Source organism: Argiope bruennichi, chromosome 7 (genome assembly GCF_947563725.1).
Source record: "Argiope bruennichi chromosome 7, qqArgBrue1.1, whole genome shotgun sequence".
NCBI lineage: Eukaryota > Metazoa > Arthropoda > Arachnida > Araneae > Araneidae > Argiope > Argiope bruennichi.
The window spans coordinates 99,035,936-99,048,274 of NC_079157.1; the positions used below are offsets into that span (position 1 = coordinate 99,035,936).

Genomic DNA, 12,339 nt, shown 5'->3' on the forward strand with positions numbered 1-12,339 from the left:
GTTTTATATTACTAATAATATACATTTAAATCCATTTTAAAAAATTTATCAGAAATATGAAAAAGAATTTATAAGGCCAAGTTGCTTTTTTAATTTCGTTATGCAAAATGCATTTTTTTTGCAATAATAGTCACCGAAAACTAAATTAATGATTGAAAAAAATTAATTCATATTAATTTTTAATTGAAAAAATCTAATTAAAATTTAGAAGCCCTATTTATTAAGTATTTAATAAAATAAAGTAACCTGTGGACCAAATTTAGTAAGTCAAGATTCAGTGATCTCTTCTGTAACAGTTACCATTCGTATTCTCATTTTTTTTTAATTTTAAAGCTATTATAAAAAAATTATATTAGTACTATTATTAAATAATTAACTATATTTAATTTTTCCACATACAGAATTTTTAGTGACTTTTAGAATATTGCGAATGAGGAACAATATTTGGGGAAGAAATTTCAATTTTTAAGGATATTATAAAATAATTAACTATTGAGATTATTATTACTATTATAATTTACTATTAATATTATTAAATAATTTTTTTAACAAATTATTACAACACCTAACATTTTGAAATAAATTATCTTGATATTATAATTTGCTATTTAGAAATGTAATATCAATTGTTTAGACCGCTTAGCTAATCCGATTAACAAAAACTTATTTAAAAATTGTAGTAGAAAAAACTCACCAGAATTTGATTTATTTATTAAATGAATCGTTATTTGATTGCAGTATTTTGTGGAATAATTATAAATCTTGATAAATTTATAATTTAAAAATAATTATTTATAAATATTCATTGTAATCGTAATTTAATGTTTTAGTAATAATTATAATTTTTAAATATTTGTTTTAACGTAATGAATTTAAATATTTCTAGTTAAAATTTAGATAATTCTTTTATTTCAAGAAATTTACACATAAATTAACACAGAAATAAAAGTGGTTTGAAATGTATTTGACATGGATTTCAATTTCAGTCTTTAAAAATAATTTGAGGGAGAGATTTTGCAAATTCAGTCTAGAAAAGAAATTATACATTACTGTTTCAAACCAAACAATCAGTAACTATTAATTGAAGTCATATATGCATAGAAGGTTGAAAGAAGAGCAAGATTACGGTTCATCTTAAAATAGTAAAAAAAAAACACTTAATAAAGAGAAAACTTCATAACAAACAGGCTTTTATTTCAGAAAAATATATTCAAATAAAAAAAAATCATGTTAGGAAATTCAAATAACTTACGAACAATTTATACATATTTGATTATGAACAGTACAATGCAATTGTTTACGAACAATTTATACATATTAGTTTACGAACAATTTATACACATTAGATTACGAACAGTACAATGCAATTGTTTACGAACAATTTATACATATTAGATTACGAACAGTACAATACAACTGTTAACGAACAATTTATACATATTAGATTACGAACAGTACAATACAACTGTTAACGAACAATTTATACATATTAGATTACGAACAGTACAATACAACTGTTAACGAACAATTTATACATATGTACAATATATACATATAATTAGATATTTAAATATTTATAACAGAATACATCCCTATATGAAAAATTATTAACATATAATCAATCACTTATATTTATTGCTCTTTACATTTCACTTTCCAGAATATATTTCATTACAGTATTGTACATTATAGCTAAGAATACAGCTTCAAAAATGCTTACCTAAAACATTTCTACAAAAAAAATCTCGTAAAAAACAATTTTAGCTTCAAACATAAGAAAATAGGAACATAATCTTTCTAATGATGTATAGTATTAATTTTAGTAAAACTGGCTGAACAACCAATTTACAATTATCTGATTTTTCATTCCTTTTTAGATTAACACCTACTTTTTCCGTTTGTCTCTTCAGGCCTTAGATAGCAAGTTCCCATGATAATTTTTTTTTTCTTGCTTGTGATGGGTGAAAATTTCGATTTTTATTAAAGTACGGCAGAGTGGTTCCTGGCTTGCCAATCTGTTTCTGAATATCCATCTAAAAAGTTACTCTTAGAGATGGAAAGTAAATCTTTTCCCCCTGATCTTGAAGAATTTGGATATCATTTAAGCATCAAATCTAAATGCATCTAAGTTGCATTTCTGTGCACGTTCTTGTAGAAAATGCTCCATGACTGCCATGAGATGATAGAAAGTAAACATTCAGTTTTTGGATGAAAATTAAATACACTAATATTTAAAACATTTCCATAAAATATATGAAAGTTTACATTGACAAGAAAATGCTCAAAATTCCTACGTATTCAACCAAGAACGTATTATCTATCACGTCTTGGAGTGAAAAGACAAAAATAAAATTGCAATATGAAAAATCTTATTTTGCTTAATGAATCTTTACAGTAATCAAAAAATGCATCTTTGCATGAAGTTTTGAGCAAGAGCCAAATTTAATATCAAATTTAGAAACAGTCACATTTGACTCAACACAAAAGGAATTTGGCATGAATGCAATCACGTTTGATATTCAAATTAGAAGAACTAAATGGTTAAGCATCGTATTGTTTAAGGTAGAAAATTATATGATGATATAATACCTTCTTTAAACATATCATCACTTGGACATTTTTGCGTTAAACAATTGATTGGAGCACCAATCCGTTTACAAAACTATTCTTCAAGAAAAAACTTGTAATACTTGTTTAACTTGTAATAAGGAAGCATCAAAGTGATGGTAGCATTTGTATGAATGTTTTTATCACTGGAATACATTTAAAAGATTTGATTTGATTTGATTTGATTGTTTTTTTATGGCGCAAGGGCCAATACTGGCCAAGCTGTGCCAAACTCGAATTAACTTAAAATACAAAAAAATAAACTCATTTCAGTAAGGGGATGTAAAGTTAAAATAACAAGGTGAAAATAGAATTTTAGATATTATGCATGAAATTAATGTCAAGTAAAAATGAAAATACATTAATATGGAAAGGTTCGCCAATTATATCTTTCAAATTTGGATAATCACTGCCGAAATATTTTGCTCTTAGAAAGCGGTATTTAGGGCATTCACATATGATATGCCGAACTGAAATTATAGCATTACATTTTGTACAAATTGGAGCTGTAACTGAATAAAGTAAATGTTTGTGAGTAAAATGAGTATGACCTATGCGAAGCCTTGTTAACACAACACTCATTCTACGGCTGAGAGAGTCATTCTTAAACCCAGAAATAAATGGTTGGATGGAATGCAATTTATTATCAAGTTGCGAGTCCCAAGTACTCTGCCATATACGAAGTGAACATTGCTTTAGAATTTGATCTAAGTCTTGAAATGGGACAAAGGTTTCTTCATTTGAATTAGCTGTTTTTGCGGCAACATCAGCTTGATCGTTCCCAAGGATGCCAACGTGTCCGGGAATCCAACAAAATAGAATATTAAAATTACGATCCAGCAATTTAAAATATAGTTTTACTGTACTGAGCACTAAAGGATGGCTTTGTTTGGATGAGTTCAAAATTGCTTCAATTGAACTTTTTGAATCGGTATATATGATCCAGTCTTTCTTTGATAATAGTCTTATCGCTCTTAAAGCAGTGTAGATGGCAAAAATCTCCGAGGTAAAAACAGAACAATGTTTGTTTAGCTTTCTGGAAAGTACAATGTGGTCAAATATTACAGCTGAGCCAACGTGGTCACCGATTTTGGAACCATCTGTAAAAACAGTGCCGTATTTTTCAAACGACTGCCTATGATCACAAAAAATTTGTATGTAAACAGATGGTGCAGTTGTAGATTTTGGTAGCTTATTAAAATCATCGACAGTTAGAATGCTTTTGCATGTCCAAGGAGGAATTTCGTCTTCTTTAGTTAAAATGTCAATGTTCTTTAGGTTAAAACTATCTAAAAGAGGGCGGATTCTAAAACCAAATGATGGAATAAATGAAATCTTTTTCTCGTATAATTGTCCATAAATCGGATTCACGATTCTGTCATATAAAGGGTGTGACGGATTCTGATTTATTTTAAAAAAGTATTTGAGAGAAAATCTCTGGCGTCGTAATTGTAAACCTGGTTCTTTAGTTATTACATATAAGCTTTGAACAGGAGAAGTTCTAAAAGCCCCTGATACAAGTCGGAGCCCCTGATGATGTATTGCGTCAAGCTGTTGCAGAATAGACTTTGCTGCTGAGTTGTAAATCACGCTACCATAGTCTAATTTTGATAAAATGACACTTTTGTAAATTTTTAATAGAGTTGAAGTATTGCATCCCCACGTTGTATTTGACAAAACTTTGAGAATATTTAAAGACTGAGCGCATTTTTTCTTTAGATGAAGAATATGAGAACGGAATGTTAGTTTAGAATCAAATAAGAGGCCTAAAAATTTAACGACCGGCACAACGGGAATAGCTGTGCCATTTAACTGAATTTCTGGGTCGGGGTGCAATCCACGAACTCGACAAAAATGAGTGCATTCGGTTTTTTGAGTAGAAAGGACGAAACCATTTTTATCAGACCATTCCGTTATAGATTTGACAGCAGCTTGCAATTGTCGTTCGATAAAGGGCATGTGAGTACTTGAGCAATGGATTTGAAAATCGTCGACAAATAATGACCCATGAACATATGGTGGAAGTTTTTCCATAATTCCATTAATTTTAATAATAAATAAAACAACACTTAAAATACTCCCTTGCGGTACCCCTTCATTTTGCATAAAATCATCAGATAAAACATCATTAATACGAACGTTAAAAATTCTTTTCTGAAGAAATTTTTGAATAAATATTGGCAATTTTCCACGAAAACCCATATTATGTAAATCTTTTAAAATGCCATGCCGCCAAGTACGATCATATGCTTTCTCCATGTCGAAAAAAATAGATACTAGATGTTTTTTGGTAATGAACGCCTCCCTGATGGCCGTTTCCAGGATTAGTATGTTATCTAAAGTACTGCGACCATGTCTGAATCCACTCTGATATTTAGAGAGCAGTTTCTTCTCTTCTAGAACATAGATTAATCTAGCATTGATCATTCTTTCCAGAGTCTTACAGAGACAACTGGTAAGGGCTATAGGCCTGTAGCTTGATGGAAGCTCTGGATTTTTACCAGGTTTTAGAATGGGAATAATCGTTGCTCGATTCCAGGACGTTGGGAAAACATGCTCATTCCATATTCTATTGAATAAAATTAGAAGCGAATTTAACGAATTGGAACTCAAATTTTTTATCATGTCATGATGAATGCCGTCAGGTCCAGGTGCTGTAGGATGTGAGTTCTGCAATGCTCGCTTAAGTTCATGAAGCTGAAAATCAGCATTATAAGCATATGACGCTAAGGTATTAAAATCAATTATTCTTTTTTCTTGTTGTTTTTTATAGGTAATAAAAATTTGAGAATACGATTCTTCACTGGCTACATTAGCAAAAGCTGTACCCAATGTATTCGCTATATCTTTTGTATCAGTGATGGAATTTCCATTGCTGTGTAAGAATGAAAGTTTCTGATATGATTTATTGTTCCCTAAAATTTTCCTAACTTTTTCCCACATGCGCTTGGAAGACAAATGTCCGTGGATGGAGCTAACATATTTTTGGAAGGAGTTAAACTGACTCTCTCGTCTAATTCTTCTAAAAAAGGATTTAGATTTTTTAAAGGCAATAAAATTTGGGGTGGTAGGATATCTTCTGAATTTATCCCAAGCCTTTCTTTGTGCTTTTTTAGCAGCAGCGCATTTTTCATTCCACCAGTGTTTGTAAAACCTTGGCAAATTTCCAGAGGATTTCGGAATTGCTATTTCAGCAGCTTTTATCAAGCATTTTGTTATTGAATCTACTGCATTATCAATATTTGGCTGTTTTACTATGTCTTCTGTAATTTCGGAATGTGATCTAAAAAGTTGCCAGTTGGCTTTGTCAAAGATAAAACGCTCAGGTCTCCTGGGAAGGCTAACATCAGATTTTGAATATTTTAAAATAATGGGAAAATGGTCACTATTGAATAGATCGTCTGAAACTGAGAAATCCCAATGGGAAACAAGTAAAGGTGAGCAAATGGCTAGATCAATGGTGTGAAAAGTTTTATTTGCCTGATGAAAATAAGTAACATTTGAATCATTTAAAAGACAAAGAGAATGATCATCAATGAGTTTTTCGATCTGTCGACCTCTTGCATTTGTATCTGTGCTACCCCAAAGCGTATTATGCCCATTAAAATCTCCAAGAATAATAAAGGGAGCTGGTAACTGTTTGATAAGATCATCAAGATCTTTCTGGTGAATGGTGTCATTAGGTGGAAGGTACACAAAACAGACGGCAATTACAGATTTGGTCTGAATTTGTACAGCTACAGCCTGCAGTGGAGAGGTAATATCAATATTCTTGGATGGAAAACAGCTGGGTATGAAAGTGGCGACACCTCCAGAAGCACGAGTATTTTGTAAATAATCTTTTCTATTTATTTTATAATTTTTTATTCTCACGTCAGTCATAGAGTTGAGATGTGTTTCTTGGATCCCTAAGCAAACTGGTTGATATTTATTCAAAATAGATTTGATGTCATCAGAATGGGTGCGGTATCCATTACAGTTCCAAGAGATTAAATGAATAGCCATTATTTGGGTTTTTTAAAAAATTTTGATTTAAAATGTTCGGATGTCATGTGAGTAGAATCAGAATTAACTTTGTCCTCATCCATGCTACTTATAGAATCGTCTGATGGATGAATTGTCAGTTGTTCTTCCTTTTCCTCGATTTGATGTTTTTTATTTTCTTTTTCAAGATGTTGACGAGCTTTTACTTTATTCAAAATCTTTTTTCGCTTAACGTTTTTAGGAGGCTGGGAGGAATTTTCTTCATATAATCTTTTTATCTCAAGAAGTGCGAGCCAATCACTTCTTTTTATTGTTACAGTATCTGGGTTGGTATTTGAAGGTGTTACAGGATTATTAACAGTCGGTTTAGGTATTGGCTGCGAATTTCGTTCAGTTGTTGAGTTTAATGCAGCAGAATACGAGAGACCTGGTTTAGGTGTTCTGTCTGTTACTATTTTTCGAGCTTCTGGAAAAGGTATGTTTTTTGTGATTTTAACTGTTTGGATTTCTTTTTCTTCTTTGTAACGTGGGCATGATCGGAAGTATGCCGGATGGTCACCGCTACAATTGAAACATTTTGGTGTTGTCGAAGTGCAATTGTTACTATTATGATCAGGAAGGGAGCATCGAGCACAAATTTCTTTGTCTCCCCTGCATGCAGTTATGGTGTGTCCAAATTTCTGACATTTGAAACATCGGATGGGATTCGGTATGTATGGTTTAACAGAACAGTTTATATAGGCTATTTTCACAGATTTTGGTAAAACAGGAGTGTTGAATGTTAAGATAAGGTGCTTTGTAGGCTGGATTTGATTGTTTTTTTTAATCGTGATTCTACGAACAGCTATTACATTTTGTTCTTTGAGGCAATTTAGGATGTCTTCCTCAAGGTCTGTCTGGAATTCTCGTTCCGATATAACGCCTCTAGAATGATTTAAAGATCGATGGGCTGCAACAGTGACTTGGGTTTCCCCTATCATTTTTAGCTTTTCAATGTTTACTGATTGCTGTTTATTTTTCACTTCTATAAGAAGGTTACCATTAAATAATTTTTTTATATTACTAACTTCTCCAATGAGACTAGTTATACATTTGTGAATAACAATTGGTGAAACAAATTTCAATGAACTTTTCTCAGCACTTATAACAAAAAATTTAGAAAAAGCATTACAATGGTTAGAAATAGTAGAAGCCATGCGACTTAGAGAAGGTTTCGGGCCCGACGGCACCGCCCACCACGGAGCCCAACAAGGGATGGCAGCCACCGGCTCCAGACATTCCCAGCCTCGGCGCTTACCATGGTGCTAGCCGGAACCTATACGCTGGGAGTCACCCCCGGGGACAGTGACCACCCTTAACGCCAAGCCCAAGGAGTGACCCCTTCGCTTGATCCCCTTGAGCAGCCCAGTTAAATGCCCGGGATACCGGCCGATTGATACACCGGAGACCGAAATGTACCACCCGTCTAATGGGTCGCCACGCACGGCAAACACGTGGGGGTATTTGCTGTCCATGAGAAGCAGGAAGCAAACAGAGCGGCGACAGCTTCTCATGGAGAGCTCCCTCGCCTACCCTCGAGGGAAAGAAGAATGACAGTCTAAAGCAGAAGACAGAGGGGAGAGTAAACATAAAGGGAGTACAGATCCCTGGGTACCTCGGGATTGGGACACCCGTACTCACCTGTAGTAGGTGAGCCCCTGAGGGGGCATTTAAAAGAAAATGTTTTAGTTCTTTATCATATGTAAAATGTAATTGTATTGATCCGTCTCAGTTTTACAATTTGGCAACAATTCGCTAAAATTAGTGAAAATAGAGATTTTAAAATTACCAGAACTCTGGATAGAAAGGGAAATTTGCTTTCATGAAATGCTTGTTGGGAGTAACCAATCAGTTTGACGAACAGCTTCTAGATGCAGTAAAGTTTTGTTTTACAAAAAAGTTTCTAGGTAAGAGCAGTATCTAGGGTGTTGCAATAGCATTGATATTAACCTAAGGAACATTCCAAAGTAGACAATTGATCTAAGCTCCAGTATTTCAATAAGTGTAGAAAACAAACTGATGATGTTTTCGGCAAAATACACCTTGGAAGACAAGAAATTACCAGAAGCATCTTCAATCCCAGAGCAAAGCCAAATTCAAAAATATGTTACAACTGAGCATTTTTGATCATATTCCTAAAATCGATTTATTTCAAATCCGACGGTGGAGACACGATATGAAATGAAAAAAATAACCTCCCTTCATTTGAAAAGGGCTGTCATGGCAAGGTTATCAATGACCGTGATAAGAAAGTTTATATATATTTTTTGTAAGATAGCCGCAACGATTTATAACAAATAATTACAAATAGACATTCTCATTTTTAAAAATAATTTTTCCATTTACGTAAGAAATATGTGACGTGCATTTTCCCTTTATCAAAGCAAAACAAAGAAAAAAGATAAATAATTTTCCCGTGATAAAGTTTATCTGTTTCGCATAATAGATCCAAAAAAATCGACTTGTTCAGGAGAAACTGCTCTTCCTCTTTATCACTGGGAATTTCTAAGACCATTAAATGTATCCGTTAGACGCCGGCTCACACATGCAGCTTCAAGTGCGAAGGATGAACAAGGTAGAAACAATGCGAACTCTTTAACACCAAGATTTTTTTTCATTATAAATGTTCTGTTTGAAGTAATTAAATTCTTTAATCCAGCAAGTGTTCAGCATTATTTGAAAGTATTACTGTAAAAAATACATTTACGGATTGACTAATATTGAAAAAAATACTTCTCACAGAAACGACAGAAAGGTAGCTAGTATTAATATTATATTTCTTTAATATTCCTACCGATTCTGATAAAAAAAAGAATATAAATTGTTTGCAAGAATGTTGGTAAAAATAGAATTTCTTTATCCATATTGGATTAACACACTCACTATATACCTCGAAAAAATTAATGCGGAGAAAGAAAGCATTCTTGCATTTCATTTACGATAATTATCTTTAAACTCATTTTAATGATGCATCATTTATCATAACAGATTTTATAAAGATATTTTTTATTCTGATCTTTTAGATTTTTGTAGATTGGAAAAACCATTAAAAATTCTGAATGAGAATTGTTTATTTCGATGCAATAGAAGAGGAGGTCTAAAAATTGAAATTTGTTCTCTACATAGTAGGGAAAAAAGCCAAATGTGTAGCAATCTAATACAAAGAAAGAATGGTTAAGAAAATTCGAAAAAGAAACTGGCAATATTTGGAATTTAAATAATCAGTTCAGACCGAAGAATAAAAATTAGCAAATTTAGTTTGTAAAAGACAGCCAAGTTTCCTTTTATACGACCTACAAATCACAAATAAGGAATATAATGGCTCGTATAACATCGAGGTTTGCTTAAATTTTCTTAGACAAAAAATCTCGTTCAAACCAAGAGGTTGTTCCCAGTTGCATACAAATGGTCCTCGAAAGAAATGTTATTTTTTTCTTGTCATCAGGCAAAGGCGTCATAAAGGAATATTTACTTTGCGATTGAAAAGAAAATGTTGCGATTGCCTGACGCTTCAAAATGTAACTAATGATTCGATATATATTCGTTTTTGAAGACTGCTAATATACTCGTTTTATAAGATATTGTGTTGAAAAAATGTGTTCAAGAATTATTCTGCAGCAGAATAATTTTACATTAACTAAAGTGCAAAATATAACAAATTCACACATTTCATCAAAGTATTTATTTTTGGCCGAACGTTGTTATAAACAAGAAATAAAAATTTTGCATAAAGAGAATAAGTGGATTCGAACAGCGAAATGAGTACAATCGTGGTTCAAAATCAAGATCTTATTTTCAAAACTGTGCATGTCGTGTCAAAGCATGAAACAAAATCGTTTGAGTTCAGCACTTGCTATCCATTTTACCATTTATAGAATTTTTTTGCAATTCTTTCTAAAAAGAGTGTGAAAAGAATAGCAAGTTGTTCATTGATTTCCGTATTAGAATCACGATTGATAATACGAAAATTTTCGAGCTTTAACTATGGAACCAAAATTTGAAATTTTCTGAGTGATATTTTTGCATCAGATGCACGACTATTCTTGTCCTTTGAAACAGATGCGACAAATTCTTAGTGACAGCTGAGACAACAATGTCATTTTTTTGAAATCTATTCCTTCGAACCTATTGCTAAGGAACCGTAATAGGTTCAAGTTGTCGCATCTCATGAAATGGAAATTTTGAAGAATTTTTTTACGATCTAGTCCAGACAATGTATAAACAAAACTTTTGCTTCTCTAGATGATCATCTACGGACGAATTTGTAATTCGTCTTTTCTTAAAAATAATAATATTTTCTGATGTAATGAAAGCAAATTGAATTATATTTTTTTTCATGATGATCCAGAAAAAATCAAAATCCATCATGTATATAACCACTTCTTATAGCAATAAAAGTATTGACTATTAATGAATGATAAATTTTGACCAGGACGACGATTTTTTTGAAGTTGTTTACAATTCGCCCCCTTTGCTTTTAATAGCTTGTATTTCGAATCTTACACTTCATTTACAGTAACAATGCAATTAAAGAAAAAAATTCATGTATTATGTTTTAATTAAGGAGTATATGTTTATTGGGACGTTCAGCAAATAATGTCTATATATATTTTAAAATTAAAGCCAATAGCTAACATCTAGAGATGATAACACCTATATTTCAAGTTATGTATATCCTTCAAGGAGCAATAACAAAGTGATGACATGAATAATATTGAAATAAAAGGAAATCGCCTTTGGCTACTTTCTCCTTCAAGATTATGTCTTTGTATTCATTTTTAACTAATCTGCAATTCTCAGCAATTTTCAGATATTTCATCATTTGAAATTCATTCACGTTTCTGAATGTTTCTTCAATGATTCATCATTCATTCATGAATCAAGTGCATCAAATTCCAAAATTATCAAAACATTTCAAGAATTAAGTATTGTAACACTTTCAATGCTACTAATACGCAATCTAAACTACCAATCTAATACTAATTATCTAAACCTAAACTACTTATCTAATACTAATTATCTAAATCTACACCACTAATCTAATACTAATTATCTAAATGTAAACCATTAATCTAATACACTAATTATCTAAATCTAAACCACTAATCTAATACTAATTATCTAAATGTACTACTAAATCTAAACTACTATATTAATACTAAACTGGCAATCTAAACTGGTATAAGAGACAAATTTCAGGACACAGAAACGTGTAATTGGAAGTATCTGAAATGCGATGTATCTTTTCGGTAGCGTTGAAAGTGATAATTACAATGTAGTCGCATGACATTTGTTTCGGGAAGAGAGGGGCCATTTTCACTGGCAAGATTTTTTTCGAAATTTACCACGCATGAAAGGTAGGAATCTCTAATACATTCGTCATTTTGTATAAAGTATTTCATACTTTACGAGTACAAAAATGAACTTGTTTGGGAGTCTATAGCTTACAGAACATGAAAAAACATTCGTTTTGTTATGACGTTTAAATCGTAACTATCATGCCGCCACTTTTATATGAAGATGCTAGTCCAAAATTTCACATTCCGTCCTTTGTGTTCATAAATTAAACAGACACTTTTTTTAAATGTCCTACTTAAAAGCATAATTGAACTTCTTAGAGAAGAGATGCCAAAGAATAAAATATTAAATATTTCAATGTGGTCATATCTATATATATCATCTGTGAAATTGTGCATTCTGCAATGGATG

At 31.8% G+C, this 12,339-nt stretch overlaps 1 protein-coding gene across 1 annotated transcript; it reads right to left on the reverse strand.

Moving 5' to 3' along the window:
• Positions 1–6,611: 6,611 nt before the first annotated feature.
• On the reverse strand, positions 6,612–7,571 carry LOC129975493 (uncharacterized). Its single transcript, XM_056088555.1, has one exon. The coding sequence runs from the start codon at positions 7,569–7,571 to the stop codon at positions 6,612–6,614; it is 960 nt and encodes a 319-aa protein (XP_055944530.1).
• Between the last annotated feature and the right edge of the window lie 4,768 nt (positions 7,572–12,339).